This window comes from Leptinotarsa decemlineata, unplaced genomic scaffold (genome assembly GCF_025532065.1).
Source record: "Leptinotarsa decemlineata unplaced genomic scaffold, Ldec_3_MD MMD2_tig00026328_RagTag_RagTag, whole genome shotgun sequence".
NCBI classification, from domain to species: Eukaryota; Metazoa; Arthropoda; class Insecta; order Coleoptera; family Chrysomelidae; genus Leptinotarsa; species Leptinotarsa decemlineata.
In genome coordinates this window covers 25087979-25114163 of record NW_027412688.1, presented here as the reverse complement: position 1 = coordinate 25114163, position 26185 = coordinate 25087979, and the positions used below count along the sequence as shown (strand labels likewise).

At 32.7% G+C, this 26185-nt stretch overlaps 1 protein-coding gene across 10 annotated transcripts in view; it reads left to right on the top strand.

The window, feature by feature from the left end:
• Positions 1 to 24944, top strand: part of Sec16 (endoplasmic reticulum export factor secretory 16) — a 70257-nt gene extending 45313 nt beyond the window's left edge. For 3 of the 10 annotated variants that reach the window (XM_023156227.2, XM_023156270.2, XM_074182410.1), the window contains 5 exons: positions 646 to 675; positions 10290 to 10511; positions 11485 to 11830; positions 18452 to 18642; positions 22908 to 24944. In XM_023156227.2, the coding sequence (XP_023011995.2) occupies positions 646 to 675; positions 10290 to 10511; positions 11485 to 11830; positions 18452 to 18642; positions 22908 to 22985 (867 nt within the window). In that variant the 3' untranslated portion in view covers positions 22986 to 24944. Of the gene's footprint in view, positions 1 to 645; positions 676 to 10289; positions 10512 to 11484; positions 11831 to 18451; positions 18643 to 18747 lie in introns of all 10 variants that reach the window. The other 7 variants (XR_012467281.1, XM_023156236.2, XM_023156249.2 and 4 more) reach the window with 7 other exon arrangements.
• Positions 24945 to 26185: the final 1241 nt, after the last annotated feature.

Here is a 26185-nt window from a genome sequence, read left to right as displayed (position 1 = left end):
ATTTATTTGTGTGACTGAAATATGGAATTTATTGACTAATTGAAAAATTGTTCAAAAAGGTAGAAGTTTTAAGCTTATCAATTTTTGAAAATTATTTGAGTATCAGACTTTCAATTATATATTTAAAAATGAAGACAATATTAAATATAGTGAGAATGTCTATCACTTAAATGTGAATTAAATGAATGAAAATCTCCAAGTAATTTTCAATAATCCTTTTTATGGTCTGATACTAATAGATGTTTAAAGATCACTTCATTCTTAGAATATAAAAAAGTGAAAAAGAGGATTTGTAAATGGAAATGATTCAACTATTATTTAATATCTCTTCTTCTTGAAAACTCTTGCATAAGTCTTGATTTAAGACTAAAGTTGATTCAATATTACTCTTGATTTTATCGGTGTTGCATCAATTCCCGGAAGTAATTTTACTTTATTATTTTCGATTGTTTATTTATACTGAAATTTGTTAACTCTGTATATATTTGAATTATAAACCAACATTTTTTTTTCGATTTGCAAGAAAATCATTCAAAACCCTCTAATTTTTCCTTAACCATTCCAAAGTATTAGTTTATTCAAAATGTGCCCATGTAAATATGCCTCAACTAACTTGCTTGTTTTTTTTTCTTTTGCTGGCCGCAGCCTAAAGAGGTACAAAAAGACGTATCTGAAGTAAGTAAGTCACAATCAAATCTATCACCATTTTCTCAGCCGGTAGCTCCTTCCTTACGTAAAAGACTAACCGCACATAGCCCTACATTATTGCATGACGATATGATAGAACTGCAGAAATTGACATCGGACGACTGTGATAAAAAACAATCCTCTTCGGCTAAGAATAACAAGGTGTATTCCTGTAAAAACCATAGCGCCGAAGATTTTCGTTTCTCCAGACAAGAAAGCATAGATAAAAAGAGTTCCTCTCGAGAAAGTTCTGATCTGGAGCTGGAAACTTATATAGGCAAGCGAAGGCAGAAAAACGTTTCGTACAAAAACGAGGAAAAGTCTCAGCTGATTTGCTACAAAGACAACAACAAAGTCATCACAATCAAAAACGATTCGAGGCATACTAAATACAACACTTTCGATATTAATTGCAAAGAGAAAAAAGGCAAGTTGGTGAAGTATAAATCTTTGGATATACCAGATACGAAGACGGTAGTAAAATACCTAGAACCGAACAGTAAGGTGTCTATATCTGCCGAAGATTTTGGGTCCGACTATCGAGTGGCCAAGTTTGATCGTAAGAAGCACAGACACGACATAATCACGGACACGGTGGATGCTTGGGCGAAAAAAAGTAGCAGAAACGTATTCTCCAATCTGAAAAACTCGCTGTTCAAAGGGAGTGCCGAAAAAGAAATCCATTATAAACCGTTAGTTTTCGGTGGAACATATCCTATCGACTGTCCTACTTACGACAATAAATCAACTAGGAAACAGGGAGGGAAAAAAGAAAATGAACCAAACAAGTCAAAAGGTCATGCTGCCAATTCAAATCCGGCACCGCAGTTGAGAGAATATGGTCCTCCCAGAACTTTTGATATTGATCAACCTATTTAAAAATCTGTGTGATGCAGTACTTTTCGCCTTTTTACTCGAAATTTATATCTTTATTTGAATATAGATTTCATATGAATTATTTAATCAGTAAATATCAATTGAAATATCGAACTAAACAGATTAGTCGCAAGTATCCATCAATGCAGCAAATACTAAAGTTCTGGAAGGTAAAAAATACAGAGATAGTCGCATAAAGTATCCAATAGGCATTTAACGGTTTCACCCTGATGAAATATTATGGGAATTTAAAGAATTTTTATGATGAGATAAAATATAAATCAGTTTGTTTGAAGTTGATTGATGGTTGTTACATGGTGAATTTCATTTCTTCGGACCTCCATTGTCTTATATAATATAACATGTTTTGAAATATCTGAAAAGAACAAATAAAATTGAACATTTAAACAGAATAGCTGAAAATAAAAATTATATTAAGCAAAAAATTTCTGAAGTAAAAATTACAAAGGAATAAAAATAAGCAATAAAATTAAAATTGAACAATTAAAAAAATAAAAATTGAAAAGATTTCAAGCCAAGTACCTTCACGTCGTTTCGATTGCTAGTATCCACAATCGTCTTCGGATGATGACTGTTATGATAATGATATAAATCAGTTGTTTCAAATTTAGTACCAAGTTGCCACATCATAATATGTATGTCTGTTAAAGTCTGTTTATTCTCCAAGCTGTCACCCTCTTTCGAACGACAACCCTCAGAAGTCGAAACTTGTATGAGCTAAGGATTAATGAAGGATTACTAGGGATTTTTAGGGAGTAACATTCAGTAGAAATCGTGCCACATAATACTGTTATGTTCTTAAACAAGTGGTACACTCAAATAATCAACAACTTCATTTAAATGTTCAGAAATATAACTCAATACACTCAGCCCCCTCAGACCACAGACTTTCTGTCAGCCGATAGTATAGTTTGGTCGGGTTGAGTTGCTAGCGCACACACTGGCCCCTTTATGTTGATTTTTGTTTGAAGGCAATCGTTTAAACCAGGGGTCTCAAACTACGGCCCGCGGGCCAAATCCGGCCCGTCAGTGTCATCAATCCGGCCCGCGACAGCCAATGATTTACTGTCATCAATCTGGCCCGCGACAGCCAATGATTACCTAATTGTTGTTACTATTGCTGCGATAAGTTGAAGAAGAAAACACAGAATGATAATTACTCGGTTTCATTTACTTGCAAGGTAAAACTTAACGACAGAAATGATGACAAAGAAAACTTAACTCAAGTATCTAAGTTTAAGCATATTAATAACTAACAAATAATTGAAATGAATCACAGTAAAACAAAAACACTAATGAGATTTATGTAATTGTGATTTTCCACCGACAATACTTTGTAGTTGTGGATCAATTTTACTTGTACCAATTATCAAAAGAGATTTAAGATGCTCATCGGTTAATTGAGATCTGTAAACATTCTTTGTAAACTTCATCTTGGAAAACGTTTTCTCACACAAGTAAGTAGTACCAAAAACAAAAAACAACCCACGAGCAAATTTATGCAAATGATCAAATTGTTCCAGTGGAAGACTCATATAAAATTCCAACAAAGATGAATTTTGATATTTGTTCTTAAGCATATCACTGCACCGTAAATCAATTTCCATTTGAACGGACTACCCGAGCCAGGGTTTCAATGTCGGAATCAAAAGGATTTTGAAAACGCTTAATTTCATTCGCAATGACATCAAAGTTTGAAAAACGAGTATCAAAATTTATCTTCAAAGCACTCAAAGTTTCGATTGCAAAATTGACGGGAAATTCAGTCTCTGTAGTGTGGCTGAATATTTCACATGTTTCAAAATGTGTGAAACATTTTTTACATAATTGCGATTGAAATTGTATTATTTTCTGCCTGAAGGATTTGATATTGGTGTATAAATCAAGGAGAAGCTGATTTTCTCCTTGCAATCTCAAATTCAGTTCGTTCATATGATTTGTCAAATCAACATAGAAGGCTAACTTCCACATACATTCACTATTTTATAAATCGGCAAATAGGCGCTGCTTCTCATTTAAAAAAATTTCGATCTCTGCTCGAAGTTCAAAAAAGCGCTTAAGAACTTTTCCGCAACTAAGCCAGCGTACGGCAATATGATATGGTTAATCATTTTCTCCAATATGTTGAATAAACTCGCGGTATTGTCGGTGATTCAGCCCAGTGGATCTGATGAAGTTAACAACTGATATGACTGGTTTTAGAACTTCAGACATATCCAAACATTTCCGCACAAGGACTGTTGATGAATGATACAATGTAAGAGTAATGGTTTTGAACCACCTTCATTTTCTACAGCCTTTGCAACCACTCCTTTATTTTTACCATACATATTTTTGCCTCCATCGGTTGTCATAGATTTCAAATTTCTCCATCGAAGGTTCTTTTTATTAATCGCATTTTCAACTCCCTTAAAAATATCTACCCCAGTTGTCGTGCCGTGAATACTATCAATATCAAGAAGTTCTTCATACACTTCATAGCTTTTATCTACTCCGCGAATAAAAATCAACACCTGAGCAGTATCTGACACATCCGTTGATTCATCCAATGCTAGAGAAAACCACTCATGATGTCCATTTTTGTCAGACAGTTGAGATAATATATTTTCTGCGCGATGTCTTGCACCCTCCGAGCCACAGTGTTTGCTGACAATCTGATTTGAGTCCGCGTTTCAAAGCTTCAAATTTTTCCTTTTCCTTCACTGTCGATTTTTCGCTTCTTTTCCATACTAACAAATCACACATAAGAATCAAAGATACTTTTATTGACGTGTGTTACTTTATTTCACAATAGACAGTTTCGCTTCCTTCGCCTTTCCTATGCAGCCTAACTCGCATTTGCGCCGCTAGCCTTTTAATATGCAATTATTACTGCCATCTCGAGTTGATCGAAATACACTAGCTAGAACCAGAACTTTCTCGAACCAACGCGGTAATTCCAAATATTTAATTACGCCTAATGCCACCTAGCGGGTAGCTGAAAAAGATAGTACATAGTACCACTACTCGCCACTAGATGTCGTTAAGCGTCACAATACACAATAATAATTGAAATGCAAAAAAAGCGTAAGTTTTCTTAGGTCACGCACTTTGCGACTATCCTAGTCTAGAAATATAGTTAAGGGCACAAATTGGCCCTTGGAACAAACTGAAAAAATCATTATGGCCCGAAGGCTTCAAGGTTTGGAGACCCCTGGTTTAAACCATCAAATTCATTTGCCAGCAATACCGGATCGTTGGTTTACCTTCTCCAGTGAAAGTTCACTAGTTTATCAATGGAAAATGCTATGAAATGCTAGAAATACTTGAGGTAAAGCATTCTGTTGACTTCCAGGCAGTGGATTCTCTAGTGGAGAGTGTTAGGAGCGTTAGAAGTTTCGTCTAGCATTCCTTACAAATATTTTTTATCCTCAATTTCTGTTGAAATTAATTTACTCACTGTGTCAGTTCTTTTTAGTTTATCTTTTTTTTCCATTATTTCTGTTGAAATTATAAGTAACAATTTTTATAGGCCCACCAATCTACAGTAACGCCAATAGGAATTTTGAATCCAACTCTTGATGAAAGTATCAAAAAATATATAGACGCCAGATGTATAATGAATTGTTTGAATATATCTAAATTTTTTGACATATATTCAGGGAAATAGTGTTATTCCTCCATTCTTATACAGTGATCATGACAATCAAAAACTCAACTCAGTAATAATTTTTTTAACAATTTTCACGAATTCAAACATAGAGTAGTATATAATTTTTATATTTTCATTCAAATTCTCATAATGTTTGATCTGATGGGGAAAGAAGTAGAATAATTTACTATAGTTTGAAGTGTATTCAACCAGTAATTTTTTTTATCTTCCATAACTGAAATAAAATTAAGGAGACGTGCCATTTTCATAATAGGGGCATTAAACTTCCTTTGAATTCTCTTTTTTTAAAGTTCTGTATCCTTTATTGAAGAGAGTTCATAAAATCAATATTTTTTCGGTGCTGGATAGCCTTAAGCTGTCTTCAATATAAGCAATGATTAGATAGATGATTAGGGATCAAAGCTTCGTTCACGATTCTCTCATAAATATTTTGAACCCAATAAAGTCTTGATTTAGTTTTAATAGAATCAATTTTGTTGAATTTAAAAGGACAATAGGAATTTGTAGAAACTCTTGTTTTCGATTCCCAAATTTTGCCTAACTGAATTCTCATCATTTATTTTACTTTTTTGTATGAGACTGTGATAGTCTGAACACAACTTTTGCAAAAGTATGTATTCATCATTGTTGTGATATGTATTGAAGTGTTATATCTATGATGAGATATTTATTAGATGTCATGTTCCAGGTGAACATTTGCACTAATTGTATTAACATAGATCGGGGCACACCTTATAGATTGATGGCATTGAAGTAATTTCTGTGTGGATTCGAATTCAAATTTGAGAGTACATAACCTATTACTATCCATGATAAACATAGAATTTTCTCTATAAACTTCACTTAAGACTCGTTTGGCTACACAATAGCTTCATCAGTTACTGGTGTAAATGAATATTACTGGAGTTTTTCCCCATCACCAAACCGAGGAAGATCTTCCTCTTGAAGATGATCACTTGGTGATCAAAACACGTGTCGATATATTAAAAATAACGGTTTTGTGTTAGGAGAAAACCCCAGTAATATTCATTACTACACCAAAGGTTCCAAATAGTGCATCACAAATTACTGGTGTAACTGATCCAGTAACTAATTAAGCAACTTGAATAAAATTTATTGTGAAAGTTCTATAATTATTATCTGGATAGTGTTTTCATTGAGTAGCGGGTCAGAGTATTCATTGCATGCCTTTTGTTTGTGTCTTAGATGATTTAAAAAACCACCCAAGTACTCCAACTGTTAAATTTTGTGACTGTAAAATTCTTATCAAAAACAGCAATTCATGAGCCTCAAATACTTAACTTTAAATTAAATATATAAAATTTTTCTTTTTTTTTTTTTTTTCAAAAAACACTTTATTCTAAAAATGACAATAAAAATTAATTGGCCCTTGGGGGCGACTTCATTGATTCCAGTGGCGCATTTGTTTTTTCAGCTGCAGGAAAACCCGGAAAAACCTGCAGCTCCTCTTGATCTGCCAATGTCTTCTCTCTCATTAAACAAAATGTAGGGTGTCTCAATTTATATAATTTTCTATATTTTTTAGATGACTTTATTTCCTTCTCTCCACATTTTTTATTCAGATTTTTTTTCAAAATCTAAATTGACAATTGGAAAACAATAACACTATTTTTTTTGTAACAAAATAATTCGCAGATGTGATAAATAATTCATTGATAACAGCGAGATCTATTATTTATAATTATTCACTGCTTCGAAAATCAATATAATTCTCGGCTCAAAAAATAAACTGGTTCAACTCAAGCAAAGAAATATAATTTATTTAAAAAGTATATCAATACACAATTCATTTTCAGGAAAATGAATATTATTTTTACCACAAATAATGAGATAAGAGAGTATAAATTATATTTCTAGTATTCATAATGAAATTAATATTATTAATTTCTCAATATTGGAAAATTGAAATTTTTAATAAAGACGAGCATATCAAAATTTCAAAAAGATATATTAAAGTTATTGGAAATTTAAAAAGGATTAAAATACACTTGATTCCAAAATCAAATATGATTTGAATTAGCTTGGAACAACTTTCAGAACATAACTTAGTAGAATAAATTCAACAAAAGTAATATACTATTTGAAAAATATGCTTGTGCATTACTAACACTTTCTCTAGAAATAGGACATAGATTAACTTTGTTGAATCAAAAGATTCACATTCAGAAAAAAATATATCCAATAGGCTTTTTTGAAATGATTCAAATCAACAAAGACCCAAATAGTATGAATAAGATAACAGAGATTCAATGAAAATCTAAGTAATCAATCTGGAAAGACAAAAGTTGTGGAAAAAATCGATTATCTTTTTGAAAAGTTTCAATTGGAAATTAGCCGGTCACCCTTTACAGAATTTTAACCAGTATATTCTACTACCTCGTGAATAATAAGAATGTATGCATACATATTAGCTTGAAAACTTTAAAATTTTGGGTTAATGAGTGTTTACCTTTCAAATTGCGATTCATCTCATTTTCCAAAACACGCAACTTTGTTCTACAAATTTGTTCTCTAGGAAATGGGAAAAATAACAATCAGAAGATGTCCCAATAATTCTATTCAAATGAATTGCTTCCTGCTATATTTCGTTGTTTGTAAATTTCATTTGGTTCTTTATTTTCCTATTCCAGGCTCTGTGAAATTGCATATCCTGCATTTTATGGTCCCAAAATTTAAGGTTCTTATAAGGTTATTTTGCTACTTTTGTAGACCTGGTAGAACATGTTATTTGGACTACATATAAATTGTAGATATACAACATAGGACTTGTAGACTGCAAGTCTATTCTAATCAGAAGAGGGCATATGATACATTTATTGAATATATAATCTAGAAGTAAAAAATGTGTTCCAACCTTATACCGTCAGTTGTAGGTGGTGGTGCATGAGAAAATCTTTGAAAAGTAAAAACCAAAGTTGGAGGAATTTGCCAGAAGGTCCTATACGACATTTGAAAATTCAGATTCTGTGTCTGGGATTTTTCCCAATCAAACGCTGTACAAAAATAATGGGACAAAAAATAGAAAAAAGATTCATTGTCGGAAAAGTGATATTTATATGCAAAGGTGATAAACTCCTGTATGGCTTTTCTAAAATTAGGAATATACAAAAGGGTAATTCTTTTTTTTTGCCATGTACTCCCAAATTAGTTGGTTTATGTGGCGGTAAGTTTATATCTTGCATATAGAGGTCAATTTTTCAAAAACATTTTTTTTTCGTCCTGCCCCATTTATTCTGTGCGGCATTTGGTTAGGAAAATCTCAATCGTAATTAAATTTACATTTATATAACAGTTGTATAAATCCTTTCGGCAAATCACTTCCAACTTAGGTAATGTTTTACCTTTCCCAACATTTTCTCGTACGCAAAAACTGACAGCTCGAGGCTGAAAATCATTTTTACTTCAGGACTTTACTAAAAATCAAACATTCTAGAGATGATACCCAATGAAAATTTAGTATGCGTTTGAAGTCTATTATACCTATGTTATTTTACTGTTGTAGCTGACTATATCTGTAGCCACTTTCGTAGCTTTTGAGCTGAATAGCTCTTTATGTGCTCACAGAAACCCACAGAAATTACAAGTCAGTCTGTAGACCTCGCTCACAACCAGCTTTAAATCGATGATGTTAATGTGTCAACACTCGCAGTTGTTAGGATTTTATTCAATGTTGACACTCGGTTGAAGAAGTGTTTTGACACAATCATATACGTATTTGTTGTATGACATAGTTTTTAGGCTAAATGTTGTTGGATAGTGGCAGGTGAAAATATGTTATATTTTGTGAATTTACAGCTTGTAACTTTTTTATGTTCATTAAATTGAAATGACAAATGATGTTTCATTTATTCAGGAAGTTTTCGGTTGATAGATTTTTGTTTGTTAAAACGTATTTCATGGATTTGACTTTATTATTAACAAGTAACTTTCTGGCCAATGGGAGATAGCGTAGTCAAGTTACCTCAGTTTATTTCACAATACAATCTAGATATCAGTTCAATGAGGTTTGTCTTTAATAATGAGGAAAGATGGCATTGGAATATATAACTAAATAAATAACGGAAATGTGGAGTACAATCTCCAATCGCTATCCTTTGAAACTGAATATTTGGAAAGGAACTAGCTTTTGACAAGGGAACAACCTATTTGACATAAGGTTGAGACTACTATTTGTTTATATGCACGAAAAAGTTTAAATAAAATTATAGCAATGCTCATATTTCGAAAATACCACAAAATATGAATAAATTTCAAAGAAACTAGTTTTTAGAAGACACATTTCCAGTGCTGCAGACACTTAAGTCTACAACTATACACTTTTTTTTTTGGTTCATCATATTTACATAAAAAAAATGCTAATACCATAAACAGTCTTATGATATTATTTTTGATAATTGGTTTTGAGATTGAAAAAAGGAAGTACTAAGGTATTGATAATATGTCAAATGTGTTTCAATAATTGCACTCTCAATTTCCAATTATCCTAAATATGTGTTGAGTTTTTCCTCGGGAAATCCAAAAAACTAATTTCAATCCAAATAAAGTGGGTTTGAATCGATTTACACTCGGTACATATAAGTATACCCACATGCAAAATCATCTGAGGAAATAAAAAGGTTGCTTTGTTTAGCACACTGTCGTCGAAATATATATTTCACATGTTTATGAAGAATGTTAGACTCCTAGTTCATCATGTATAGTGATTAAAATATACTTAATACTCATGACTTCCCATTCACCATAAGAAATCAAATGCATTGATATCACTTCAAACTATAAATATGAATTCGGTTTTAAATCAAAGTGCGCATCTAGTGTTTTGTTAAGGAGCAAGTGTGTGACAGTTGTTCTACCTGTTAACATGGATGCATTCGTGTCTTTTCACAATCGTCAAAACTTCGTTCAAATTCTCCACATTTCTTAGAATAGACTAATTTTCCATAACATTTAGCTTGTCTTGCTTCTTACTTCATATCATTCCTGGCACACCCACATAATATAGGTAATTGTCGCTTTCTATACCGTTCCACAGGAAACTCTGCAGCCGCAAATTTCCCTTCCTAATCAACCAGGAGGTTCGAATGAAGATATTGAAGAGAAGACCGCAGATGTTCCCAAAGAAAAACCGGTGGCAAAGGTGCATAGTCCAGCCCAGGAGAAAACGCAAAGCACTGGTTGGTTCGGCGGAATTTTCAGCAGGCTTGCCCTTAAACCAAAAAATCAGATGAAGTTGCCAGATGATAAAAATCCTAAGGTTAGTGTGACAGTATACATGTGGGTTTTTTGAAATGGTAACATTATTCACTGTGACTTTCAAATAACTAGCTCGTATTAAGTAGAGATAATTTTTGAGGGAGTAATCGAGAATTTTTGGACTTTTTCCATTCTCTAAACAGTTCATTGAACTAAAATTAATAATACAGAAATTCATAATTCTGTTATAGTTACTAAGAGCGGTGTCTGTACGAAAGTAGAGATTCACATTGAATTTGAATCGCTGGAGATTAAATCCGTTCGGAAAAATGTTCTCAGGAAGTTTATTTCACATAAACGCAGTTTTACAAATGAAAGAGTTCTTATAAAGTTCGAGGTGTACTGAGTTGAACCTCATATCTAGGGTTTCGTCCTACACGAAGGACTGGTAAAACTTGACTAGTTGTCGATATCAGAGAATATCGAGAATATTTTGAAAATATAATGACTGATTCGTATTGACAGCCGAAATGAGCAAAAAACATCAACTAAAAAAAGTGGTACACCAAAAAAAATCTATGTATTCATTCAGACATTGAAAAACTTAATTACTTGGAAAAAAAAGAGCCATTCCCATCCTTTTATAAGATATAAAAAGAGCCATTCCCATTCTCTTATAAGAAATATTTAAAAAAATTGTTTTTAAATATTCCTGAGGTATATTTTATTGTGAACAGTTTTTATCTTGAATAATGTAAATTTTTGTCAACATAGTTATTTTACTTTTCCTAAGTTAACAAAATTTTTCCATAGTAATGGAAGATTGTTTATAACAAATACAATTATATGAATATTATTTATATCGGAATAAATAATTTAAACCGTTTTTCTCAAAACAATTCCAAAAAAAAATTCATTACATAAAATTTTCTAATTTCTTGGCTTTACCAGTTGAACAAACCATGTATCTTTACGTTTCGAAGTTGATATAGAACTTTCTAAGCAGAAAATATATTTCGTAAATCTTATTTCAGATTGTTTGGGACCAAGACAAGAAACGCTGGATGAATGTCGACGAAGATCCCAATGATCCCGTCAACGAGTTCAAACCTCCACCTAAAATGTCCGACATTATGCCCAAGATGACTCCGTTGGCCCAATCTACACCAAGTATTGATTCCACCAGCTCTTTTTATCCAAATGGCTCTCCCCTATATCAAAACACACCCGCCGTAGGTAATGTGACAATTCAAAATCAACCATCTTCATTACCGAATGTCTTGACATCTAATTCGGTAGATAATTCATTGAATGATGATAGCGGAACTCCTGCACCGAAGTCTACTCAACCTAATATGTTTAAGCTTCAGAGGGGTAGAAGTAAGTTGAAATTTGTTACATTCGACGCAGCGAATCATTTCACATGCTTCATCAATACCTAACGCGATAAAATAATAATAAAAACAATTATTTTCCAAAGAAACATACAATGTTTATACTGGGAAAAATCAATATGGAAAATAATGAAAGCTAGACTGAATCAGTCTGTCATTTTCACTGCATTTGCAGAGTGTGATATTTGACCCTTTTGCCTTGGGTCATCCAAAAATCTTCACTCTTCGAAAATCAAATCGCATAAATGAAATGCCTTTGGGCCAGAAGGAGCAGTTATATATTCTTTCCTTTACTGATGGATTACCGATGGAATAATTTCTCCTAATATACTCTTTCGAAGTTCCGACCTTGTTTGCTATGTATTTTGATCACAGAACTTAAACATAGAGGAGAACGGAAATAGCGTTCTGTGATAGTGTTCCTACAAGGAGAAAATTAAGCAGTAGGAACGCATGCGCATAACGCGTTTTCGGAGATGGTTTTCAGATTATTTGCAGCCCACTTTGAAAAATCCGAAAATAAAATTGACACAATATTTGTACTTTTGCTATTTTTTGTTTTATAGGGGAGCTCTCTCAATCTAGCCATGCTAAATTAGAAAAAGGTCTTTTGGAATCTATAGTATAATAGGTTGGGGAGGACTCGCTTCCTTATACCTTGAAAGGATCATTAAAAAACAACTAATTTTTAAAATAACCCTAACTTTTAGAAATAATCTTTTTAAGAAATCAGAATAGTGGACCCACGTCAGTGAAAGTTGTCAAAAAATTGCTTGTTTTCCATTTGAATGAAACCAATGAAGTTTGTCCTACCAACATCAAATGAAACGTTGGTGCAGCCCCCATGATATTGTAATTTATTACTGGTTTATACACTTTACAATTTAATATTAGATAAAATGTTAGGCAATTCCTAATGTTCACCTACCAAACTTGTGTATTTCCTTGTGAATTGCTTTTATTATTTTTGACAAAATTGCCAAAACAGAAAGCCCCTTGGTTTTGCAGTTTCTGTTGGTTTATTTGCTTTCGTGCTATATTTAATTATTTTCACTATTGCAAGAGTAAACTTAAACTATTATTACAGGATATCATTTAATAGAAAAGTGAAAAAAATTATAACACGTTAATCACGAATCCAAAATATTATTACAAAACATTGGAAAACTAAGACAAAGTGAATCTGGTGTAAATTCGTGAACTCACTTGGAAGCGACAGTTTTTAAGGTTTCAAATATGTCAATAAAACTATTAATAGTAATGAATAATTTATTTTAATGTGATAATTACAAATCAATAAAAATAATAATCATGTTCTGACAAACAATATAACTTGATAGTAATTTCTAATATCAAAAACATTGCTATACATTGCAAAAAACTACTTTTTTGTGGTATCATTCACTTAACATACAGAAAATGTCATCCAGCCAAACCAGTTGAGAGTCTGCACATGGAAATTCGAGTGAAATCTAACCAATTTACAAAAAATCTCATAAACGTTACATAACTGTATTCCAATGCAGTCTCTGGAATGTCAGATTATTTTGTATGTTATTGGAATTATTTTGATATTCAATAATATCTAACAATAACACATCACAGAATTGTATACAAAGTTGTGTAATGGAATTGTTAATGTCAATCAAGTGATTAATATTTTCATTGAAGTTTATACATAATATACCGAAAAGACAAGAGGTTACTGATGACATCTACAGTCTAGTGGAAACTTAATTTGACCCGAGTCGTGGAATCTAAAATTAGATATTTATCTACTCATTGGTATGTAGACAACAGATTTGTGGTTCTGAAAGATATAGTTATTGAATATGTGGAAGAACAATCAGATATTTACATGACAGGAAGATGAAAATTTACTGATGATTGAATAAAATCAGTTTGCTCAGTTTTTTTCTGATCAAATTGCCTTTAATCTCATAGCTTCGTGACTTTGCTAAATTGAAAAGTCTAATTTTCAAATATGAAATGCATAAAGACTTGATTATCCTGGACTTATGATTTTCTGCTAGTGTCAAAAATTCTTTATTATGACTGTCTAAATCAGAGAATAGTGGCCAGTAGAGTAGATCGGTTGAAACATTCAAAACAAAATGATTGAAAAATTGAGATTCACTTGGAATTTTTCCATCTGTAACATACAAGACTTTTCTTATCTTTTGTTCCACCACTGTACATATTTTAATTGCATCATCTGAAGGTATTATGAGTCGTCCCCACTTTTTCCTCAACAAAAGTGCTAATCTGTGGTTTTTTTCATCACAATCAGACTGCATTGCCTCAATGCATGTAGGACATTTGATCAACTTCATTGCCATTCCAACAGCATATCCTGCTACATATGTTACGACATTTTCTGACAGGTCATTTAAAGATGGATTAATTGGCATACTGTAATCATGGTCATGCAAATATGACTCATTAAAATCCAATGAATATTTTTTCATAATATGAATATCACTGTTATCCAAAGGAATTACTGTTCTATTGGTTCCTGTAGTGTATAACACATTAGTTGAATCTTGTGCAATACAGTTTCCAGTCATATTTTTAATATCGTGGTGTAACAGTAATCTTTTATAGCTGCGACAAAACTGCAGTGCAGATGGGTTATTGTTCCAACCATTTCTGGATCTGAAATAAAAAATTAAACTTCATTTGGTTCATTACCAGAGTTGATGTTAAGTAAAACTGGTGAAAAGTAAAAATATAATACCTCATACTGCAAAAGAATAACTCCAAGTGATCTTGACTGAATTTATATGTTAATAAATATTTCAATTTCCTGTCCTCAGACTTGACGTGAGTTTCATATATTCCTATTACAGATTTTATAGTCAAAGCTTGATGAGTTCTTTACCCTGCAAATCTTTACAGTTGAAACAATAATTGAGAGCGTCTTCAAAAACTGGCATCCACAAGTCTTCATTTCTAGCACTTATAGGCATTTTCATCCTGACTGTCATTGGATTCCTTGAATTCAGTAAGTCAAAAACTTTATCAACAAGACGGATGAATTTAATAGTTGCAGCAGCATCTTTGAATGTGGGATCCTTGATATCCAACATTAGGAACTCCAAAGCACTAGCCACACTATCACTCAGAGTTTGGACTGCCAAATTCACCTACAAATGAAAAATTATTATTTTTTGTAAATATGAAGGTCAAATTTTTTTAATTTTTTAGAAAAGATCTGAAATATCTGAAGAAAAAGAAACCCCACTTAAAAGTATGCCAAAATGTAATAGGTACCTTCATCTTCTGTTTTCTCCACTCTATATGGGCCTGTTTCAGTTTAGTCCCAAAACGAAGTCCTTCCTGCTGTTGTAGTTGGTGTAACATTGTAACATAGTTGAAATCAACAATATCACCTTCTGGGTCTATGAATTCCAATAAAACTGCCCAATTATTCCTCACTAATTTAACCATGTGACAAGCATCCATGATAATATATATTTTGGAATTATCAACAGGGTGCAAAAAATAGGGTTGAATATTATCCAAATCTTGTATTTTTGCCCCCAACTCTTTGATCATTATAAAATTAACTCTGGGTCCATCTGAAGTTAAGGAAGTAATAACAACACCACATTCATGTAGTCTGATTAGAGCTTCAGTGACAATATTGGCCTTTTCTTCCCCAGTGAGAGAATTAATCAAAAAATAGGCTATTGGCAATTTCCATTGTCCATTCAAGTCAACCACCATTAGTACCAATGCCTCCGATGCATGTTCTGTTGTGTCATCATATGCCAGATTTGTACCAAAATCAACATAACCCCAGACTCTTCCCTCAACAATATCTACATGCTTCTTGATAGACATTTCGTCTAGCATCAAGCTGCAAACTGTATCATAGTTTTTGCTTTTGTTATTAGCCACTTTTACTTTGAGGGAATCAAACGCTGGCAGTGAAAATCCTGGCTCACAAGAAACATTTGAAAGCCAACTTCTAATAATTCTTTGAGAAGGAAGAGCTAAATTGAATGTTTTCCTCACATATTCATAGGCCTTTACTGAATAAAACTGCAATGTCAATGCAAAACTTCGCAGTACTTCATCAAACTTTTGCCTCCCCACTTTTCCCCTTCTAGAATTTGTGAGCATTCTCTTCATCAAGGCAAAGGGTACTCCAGAAAAAGATTTTTCAAGTATGGTGCATGCATCCCTACTCAATAATTCTTTTCTCTTCATGTCTTGGACAATATCCTTGAGATTATTCACTTTTCTTCTCAGTCTTTTGGTTTTCTGCTTTTCAATTTTGTTTTTATATGAGAGTTGCTTAATCTTATTCTGTTGACTTATAAGTTTGCTACTAGCTTTCTCCGTTGTGGTACTGAAAATAAGTGATTCATTAGACAATAAGAATATTATCTAGCTTATAAATCTACCAATATGGATGCATTTTTTTAATCAACCTTCTATTTTTCTTGGGAGTGTGTTTTAATCCAGCACTGTCTGTGGAACTTGATGACCTGTAATGAAAAAGGATTTTTTGATTTTATAGGTTATTAGTGGGGTGTAAAAACAGTAAACACTCTACATTGTTGCCAGGGTTGATATTCTAGATATTTCGTTATTAGACCAAAACTCAGAATAAGGACAAAATATCACAAAATTTCTGAAAACATATTGCCTACTATTTTGAAATCACACTAGATATACTCTTAGTTATAGTCACTGCTTATGAAAAGTTTGTTTATATTTTGTATGAAATGATGATATTTACAAGTGAAAAATAAAATCAGAATTTGCTTTTCACTTGACCATTTGAACCAAAATGGCTTCGACTTATGACAATCTATCCCACATGCTCACTTTGTCTTCCATAATTGTTAAATTGATATGCATATATACTCAATTTTCACTAATATTAATTGATAATTGTTTATTGATACTAGACATGATGTTGCATAAATAATTACTCAGATTTGTTACTTGCCCAGTAATTTTTTTATTTTGGGGTGTGACATCTGGTGGGAGATATTCTGGTGCTCTTTTATTCCTCAAGAAATATTTGGGCACTGCGTTTTTCTTGAGTGTGGCTCGTCCACTAGGAGTAGCTGGAAAGTTGATATCACAACAATCAAAATGCCTGGAACAAAGCTTATTTCTGGGACTCATATTTTCCACTCCTGAGATTCCCAAAATCTCCAACCATTCCTTTTTCTTGGACCCAAAACTGAAATGCACAAAAATCATACAAAAATGATCCATCGTTATTCTGGTCAATTATTTTCAGGCCGAGCCTGATGTTTGACCTTGAAGCACTTCAACTTACCTAAAATAATGAACTCCAGGAATATTACCGCTGCTGCTACAGGACCCGATGAAACAATGATCAGGCATACTTCCAATACTTTCAACAACACTTGAGTTGAGGCGAAATAAAATTGGAACAATGAAAAAATCACGTGAAATCGGTACAATGCATTTACAAAAACGACTTTCTAAACCTGTCATTTGTCAACAATGTCAACGTTTGTAGCCAATGCGCAGACTCTCCTACTGCAAGTCATTTCCCATTATAGGAACGTTTACATTATCATAAAATGTATTATTTTTCCGTTCTCCTCTTTTAAGTTCTGTGATTTTGATATTTCCTCTTCAGAAGTCTGCTCTTGTACTATTGCCTTGTTTTGTTGCCTGCGTGTACCTATCTAGGGAGTCCTTTTGTTTTTATCAGGAAAGTTAAGATTTCTTGATATTTTTGATTATTTTAATACCTTCGAGTTCAAGTTATTTCACAATAATAAGAAGGAAGGCACTGTTATACCTGTGATGCTGTAAGGTAATCGATTAAATATTTTTTTAAATTATGTTTATGTATATTGGCTGAATCTAAGAGTTCTCTTTTCACTGAATTATCTAGAACATTCGTTTTTTGAACGCAATCATTTTAATATGTCATTTTTAAGTCAATTACTTGTTGGCAGTTCCTCCTGTAACCGAGATTAGTAACTTGCATTGTCCGAGTCGAAAATACCTGACAGTATCTCCGAAAGTAATCTAATATTTGCGACAATTTTTCAAAAACGTCAGCAGACGTGTCTTCGAGGTAGTCGTCACTTAGGAATGAAAGTTAAGAGGCCGCATCCTACATGGCATCCTACATGATATGGCTCCGTCTTTTTCTGCATGTGCAGAAAGAACCAGTTGATGTTTATTCCCGAGTAGAAATTACTGAATTCTAGTTTCAACTGATTTATATCCTTAGTATGTATTCCTATTTTGTATAAAACATTGTATCTGTACTTATTTTTCATGGTTAATACATTTTTATTATTATTATTACTATAATTAGGGATTGCAAGATATGAAATTAGTCTTCCAGAAAATTTTAATTACCAATGGTATAAAAACTATTAGGATTTTTTTTTATATATTACTATCTAAAAAGTTAGTACGCCATTGGAATTATTCATTCTGAGTGATTTATTCCTGCACCCATAGTAAATTTCGCAAATGAAGCAATTTTTTCTATAAAAAAAGTTAGGTTCTCGAAAACACTAATTTATGACTCATGAGAAAAGATTTGTTGACCATGCTATATCTCTTATTGAATAAAGAATATTTTTTTTTACAGATTTGAAAAACTCTTATATCGATGTGTTCAATCCCAATAGCAAGCCCGTTGGCCCTGTTTCTCTTCCTGTCATGGAAAAATTAGGGCCAACGGTACCCCAAATGAATTTTTTCATTCCCCAACCTGCTGACCCCAACGCTCCTGTCGACTTCATAACCCCTGGGGGAGTGCCTCACATGGGAGAGACACAGGTAAATTAGTACAGAATAACTTTTTCTGTCCTAGCTCAATTTGTAAATACTATATAATATTACTGTGATTATGTGAATATTTTAAAAACATATTTGTTTGGTTAGAGGAAGAAAACTAACAATTCTTAAGGAGAAAGTAAAAAGTAAGATATTTTATTCATATTGGAGCATGTTTTTGCTGTTTTTTTTTTGTTCAGCACGAAAACACACTTTTATATCATTCTGTTTTTATAAAATTAAGACCTATTTTATTGAATTCTGAAACGATTTTTGTGAACATTACATTTATTATAAGAAAATTTAATAGATGTTAAACAGAAATTTTAGTGAGTTTTCTTGAGTTTTTTGTAGAATTCTTGTTCAATTTGACTTTGAAATTGTGTAAAATGGTTGAGAATAAAACACGCTTGCATCAATGAGGTTGCAACTCAAAAAAAGAAGTTACTTCTGACAAAGAGTACAAGAATTTATTTCTAAATTCTGCTTGAATTGATAGCCGCTAGACATATTTCATTCATATATTTTATTCATCAATTGCAAATTTTAATAAACACAGCCCATGAAATTCAGCTTACTTAATCTTGAGGATTCTCAAATGACATACAGAAGCAAAGCCCTACCTCTACTTTGTCGACATTAAGTTTTATTATTGCTTCCTACCATAGCTGTCTTTTTTTTTCGTTGCTCATCTCAGGGCTACTCAGTCAATATAAATAATTTTGCTTCTTCTGAGAACCAACTTTTTAGTTGTGACGTTATTGAAGCTAGTGTGTGATATCTCTGCATGACGTATCATGTCAAAAAATCTTCATAGGCCATATTAGTAAGGTTGGAATGGAACTTCAAATTGTGATACATCACTTATGACTTTTCTTTTACTTGAAGGCAATTCATATAATTGAATGGAATAAAGTTGGTGTACAATTGTAGAAAGATTGGTATTCAAATGAAAAAATGTAAATCAAGAAGAGGACTTTGATTTACAACTATTACTGTGGATAAGGAAGGTCTTTTATAACTGAACTGGTGCAAAATTGCAAATCTCTGAAACAAAAAAATGTACTATATAAACGATTATCAATCAGCTACTGACTTTTTTTCTGCAATCTTTACTCAAATCAAATGCAAATTGAATGAACATTTTTTCAAATAACGGTGCATTAGATTCTTAGGTGTGTAAAAGTGAAAGCGCATTAACTATGTATAACAATCAGATGAATTTCAGAAAATGGAGATTGTTGCTTAAAAACATGAATAACTGTTTTATCCACCTCATATCTGAATACAAGAATGGGAGATAAAAATGTTTTGATCAATCCAACCCAAACTAACAAAGAAACCACAAAAAATTCACTCAATTCTCAATGTAGTCTCCAGTGAGGATCAGTAGCTACTCTATCCTGTTTATACATGTGATAGAATTGGCCATACTTGATGGAAATCTGTAACATATTTGAATAACACTTTGTTGTGAGATCTTCACTGAACAGTTTACAAAAACGTAATATTTGTTTTACTATATATTAGCTTCTTAAAATAGCTGTGCAGTGAAAATCTCACAAAGTTACTTGAATACCCTGTTTAAACTTTATGAAGAAAATTATGGGAGGCAAATTTGGGGAATAGAGAGTGAGAGAAAATATCAAACTTGATTTTGATCAATGTGACAACAGATGTGTGAATTAGTTCATTTTTCTTGAAAAGAAAACCACTTCATTTCACAAAGCCAACTTTTTCTGTTGAATTCATAGTTGTTTTTAAGATAATAACGATTATCTAATTGGTTATTATGTTTTATTTAATAATTATTAATTTTATATTTTCATTATTAATGAAATATGCTCAACAAAACTTTAAACAAACAGTAAAGTTGAACGAAACAAGTAGTTGATGTAAAATTCCACTTACATAAATCACCTTCAATATCACAATATCACACCTTGTTTTCAACTTCTCAATAGTATTATGAATAATTTGAATGACGATTCACTCATTTGCATTTTTTTTTTGAATTCTCAGCATAGTAAAAAACATTTATTCTGTCATTCTGATCAATAAATCTAGTAAAAATTATTTTCAAAATTGAAACTTACATTTTTCTCAACAGAATCATGAAAAAATAGAATTCAGTTAGCCCACCAAAAGAATGATCCTAACCTAACAAATATGGTCTTTTGAAGATAGCAAAGTTTACTAACTGCTTTGTGCAAAGCACTTCGTTTTTCGATTGAAAAGGTGGCAAAATATATTTTACAAAATTCTATGTGCTATGAGTTAAACATTCACATATCCGCTTACAGCAGATCTAGCTGCCAGAAAATGATATTGTGTATCTGAAAATACAATATCTGAAACAGAATTCCATGTATATAAATAATTCACGCCGGTAATCAGGTCAGATGTTCATGTAATGGAGTTTCATTTTTGGCACTGCGCCAATTCACGTACCATTCTAAACAATACTATTAAGTCACTTAACATTTTTTGTTATCAATCTAAGTTAGCACTTAAATGTGCTACCATTTTGATATTCCCCTGTATAATATCAACACTCTCAGTATCAAAAATGCGTTAGTAGATGTCAACCATGATACATATGCAAGATTCAGAAGTGTCAAACTAGGAGAAACTGCTGTTCTCATGTCACTTAAAATTGCAGACTCTATACTACAGTTTTGAGCTTACTTAGTAGAATTTGCAACCTCTGGTGTAAAATGAATCTATTAAAATACTTCAACCTCGCTAGAACAAAATTGCTCTCCCAGTGCGTGTTTCACTAACAAATTAGCATCATAGGGAGATGAGATTAAATCAATAGATATAGTTTTGAAGTTTACTTTTACGTTCATTATTCAATTGCATTTTGCTTTTGAAGAAGTAAAAATGTATAATAGTTTTCGTAGAAGGGTTGAATTTCAGACTTTCATTGACTAAAATTATATTAAAAGAGAAAGTTCATAGCCTAGATATTTGAAAAATGACAACAAACAATTCTGGTGTCTGTAGAGAAGGGAGGGTGAGTGTAGACTCACAACACTTAGGCCACATGTGACCCATTGTACATCCTCCCGAGGAGTTGTCCTCCTAGGTCATCGTCCATCCTGTCCTTGGCAGGTGTAGGCCAAGACTGGTCAAATACACGGCTTCTTCAACCTTCTTGGGGTTCCCCCTGTGGAGGTGCACAAGTGAGGGAGCTTTCCTGCAGGGGCAGCCGGTTCCATACCTTTATTCAAAGCGGAGCTCTTGGCGCCCGTCGCAGAAAGTGCCCTTGCTGTTGGAGGTGATCTGCTATGTCCAGCTTCATTCCAAGCGGTAGATTGGGGTGGACTTTTCGGTTCATCCCCAGCCAACGCCTTAGATTGAGGTGAGCATTTCTGTCCAGCCTCGGGATTGATTTTAATTTCTGTTGTTTCATTCATGTGTATCCACACGAGTAGCACGGGAATAGTTGGTCACCTCTGGCAGAGCCCCGCATTACCAGAGGTAGGCTGATTACAATGAGGTTACGCTCAGTTCCTCAAGGGGATCGTTCATGACCGCATATCACCCTGCGGCCATTCAGTTGTTGGCACGATTCATTACACCTTAGCTTGGGTAGGCTGGTCCACGGAGGAATGTTTTGCAAAGGCTTTTGCGGGGTTTTAGTTCCCCTCACCCTATTTATTTCTGCCATTGACCAGGAGTCCGGTGATCCCGTCCGTAAGGCCACATTGGCGTCCCGGACAGGGACACCAGTCCCCTGGCCGTTTCCCTATCCGCCTCCTGGGGACACGCCCGATAGATAGCCCAACCCACGGGAGTACAAACAAATATTATGTGATTCAGAAAATAAAAATGGTTTCAGTCTGAAAAAGAAGATTTAAAATTAGAATAATCTGAACTGAAAGTGAGAAAGAGATCTAGAAAATTCATGTCTAAGAGAAAAAAGTTCACTGATTTGAAGCACAGACCAAAAAGTGGTTTTCACATGCAACTTCGAGTTCTTCAACATAAGGAAAGGATAGCAGTGCTTGTTTCACAATTTATCTCAAGGCAATTCCTCTATCTCATTCTAGTTTTGATAAATACTCTTGAACGTAATTAGTAATAGGTCCTCTATTTCTAAATTTCGCCACCAGGTTGCAGGCTCAAAACTGCTTTCACCATTTGCCACACCTAAAGTTTTAATGCATGTTTGTTATTATTATATGTTAGAAAAGTATTAACCAAACATTTTTATCCCCATATTTGGTGTTTGGCTCACGTTTTGTTGTGGTTATGGTTAGATGTCTAGGTGGAGTTCAACTAGTTCATTGTCGAGGGAAGTTCAATTCTATATGCACCAAAAAGTTCCTCCACTATAAACCATTGCTTAGATCACAGCTTTCACATCATTTTTCGTGCTGGTATGTAAAAGAGTTGATTGTTTTTTTGTTTGTGAAATGAATTTGAGAGACAATTGAAGAAAATTTAACTTCCTTGAATTCTAAAATGATTTTGGGCAATGGCGAATCTAAGCTGAGACTTACGAGGACCAAATAAAATATTAACTAAACATTAAATTTTATTGAATAATCACGATATTACATGGCAAATAGATCTTGCAGTTAGTTAATTGCATTAATGCCTAACAATGCACAATTTTTTACAATAAATTTTGGTTTTTATACAAGCCTCAGGTTTTATGTGGTTATTCAACGAGGTTTTGTATCATTAAAAATCTGAAAATTGAAAACTTGCATAAATGACAAGTTCAGAACTTTGAGCCACCATAACTGATCATTGATTTACCGAGGATAGAAATTAGCCTCAATTTTCCATGAAAAAATATAATGGAATAAAACGACATGCATAAATTAATAACTTGTAACATCAGGTAATCAATATACTTTAAAAAAATCTGTTTTAAAATCTGTTTTTCCGTTAATCAGTTAAGTATATTACCGTTAAGTATATTAACCTTCTTTGTTATTTTCGAGCGAAGAAAATATAGATACATTCTGAAAGTGCCAACACTCATTCCTAAATAATTTCATCTATTTTTTATTCCGAATTTATTTAGTATTTGCAGCTTCAAAGAAGTGAATTATAATCTGATAATATAATAATAATAATAATAATGAAAGATCTTCTATCTTCTGTTCTGTGGGTAGGGATAGTTATCTTGAATCCAATTTTTTTTTATTAGTTCAGTGAATAGAGAGTGGTTTACACTTACAAAAGGTCCGCTAGTTCTAAATTTTTGATATTGCCTAGGTTCGCAAGTATTTAAAATGCAAAATGCACAATTCCCCTGTTTCCTCGCTCGACCATATCGAAAAACCAAAAAAAAATCACTTTCGTTTGTTATTTTTTGGGAAGTAAATTATTATTATTATTTTTTCAATGTTAATTGAGGCACTCTGATTACTAAGCTAAATTGTTGTTTGTTGATTGTCATGAATAATTTCAAATTTCAGTATAACCCTGATATGCATATTGAAGGTTTAGACTATAGAACACTTTGTGTTCGATGTTGATTTTTTTGTGAATTGTTACATCATAAATCTTTTTGACTTCATGTTTATTGATAAAATTTCAAAAAAAAAAAACTCAACTGAAAATGTATTCCCCCTAAATGAACATACTATTATAGACAGGTTTTTTTTATTCTAAATCATTAGTCATTCAATGTTTAAATTTTAGTCTTTCACAATACCCATTGTTTATAAATTTATCAGATTCATAGCAATGTGTGGTAATTGATTCTAAATGAGTATTTTTGACTAAATATAACAGATAAATTTAAATGTTTTGTAACATAATGGAACTGGGAGTTCCAAATTTCAGAATGATGGGAAGTGTATTTGACTTTGATTCTTAAAAAATATTTTGGATTCGAAGATGTTTGGGATGTATTTTAACTTTTCTATCTTTTCAAACAAGAATCTGCCAGACAATCAACTCCTATGAGCTAGATATTGACAGTTTTTATTGTTTATAATGTTGTATAAAAGGAATCATTCTATTTACATCTCTAGGACTAAGCTTATTTTTGCCATGTTGCCTATTTGTTCTGTGTTGTTAAAATCGAATTCAGTTCATGAATAATAGCCTTTCAGTTATACATCATGAAGCTGGAAGTACTTTTTTTTCACAGCCTCATTAACTTGTGTCAGAAGATGGAGGTTATTGGTGGAATCTGAGGAAAATGTTAGAAAATGTGACTGCTTTATTGGAGATATTTATTTCTTCGAAATGTTTTTATTGTAAATTATAAATACAATCTTATTATACATATATTTATAAGAAATGTGGGAATAAATAGAATAATCGAAATCAAAGATGTTTTTTTTATGAAACCACAGCCCAGAAACGAAGCATTAGCGATTCAATACTACTTTTTCGCCATATGTTTCATTGAGTGGTGTTAAGCAGAACCACGAATGGACTGGACTTGTGGATTGCGTGTGTCAAAACTTTTTGGTGTAATAAACCTGTTTTATACCGTTTTAAATGTAACTTTTATTCAACTTAACTTACAAATTATCTATATTGATTTTTGGGAAAGAAAGTTTTTGGCTTTCTACTAATCCATCTTGATACAAAAAAAAAGAAGGACGAGGGAGTCTTCCAAAGAAAGGAAGGAAGTAACTCTATACATGGATGTGTAGATCATGCAAAGAAGTAACTTTCAGATACAAACTGAAAGAAAGTCCTCCTGAAACATCTACTTTCATATAAAAATTGAATTATACGAAAGAAAAAATTCTTTCGAAACAAATACTTGTATATGAACACTGAATTATACAGAAGATACTTTTCTCTACTCAGTTTGTATTTCAAACATTCCTTGTGGAATAAAAATCAGATATTCACATGAGTTCTACTTTAAATGAATGGTAACAAATTGCACTTACATAGAACACTGCCATCCTCACTGGTATACACCGATGTTTCGTCTTAAGACACTCGCCCTAAGGCTCTTTAGTATTAAATTGGATAACATGTTCCACACAATGAAAGAATATTACGTGCTTGCTGGTTAGATTTTTATAATAATCATAAACACCCGGTCGGTAGCCGGGAGGTTCGACGTGGGTGCTTTGTTCACTCAGTCAATCGGCCGATGTGTGACTCGATGGTTCAAGCCCTAGGCTGAACGCTCGATTTTCACTTGCTATCGTCCAACCCTGTTAGGAATCACACGTTAAAAGGTAAGACCTCATTAGTCCTTAGCTCGCACAAGTTTTGACTTCTGAGGGTTGTCGTTCGTAGGGGTGCTATAGCTGGTTAACGGAAAAAACATATTTTGAACATATTTTTCTTGAACTATGTGTACATAGAGAGCGAGGGATAGACAGAGAATTCACTTTCGTTCACCAACTTATTTCAGTGTTGAAAACAGTTTTTCAGGCGTAATTACACGATTTCCAAAAATAACAGGTTCCAGATTTCTTCTCATGTTATCTAAAATATAATCAAATATGTAAACTCATTCTTGTATAGTTGTAAAATTTTTTTTGGATGGCACCTCATCTCTTAATAAAGGGTATGAAAATCGCCAAAATTACTTCTTTCATCA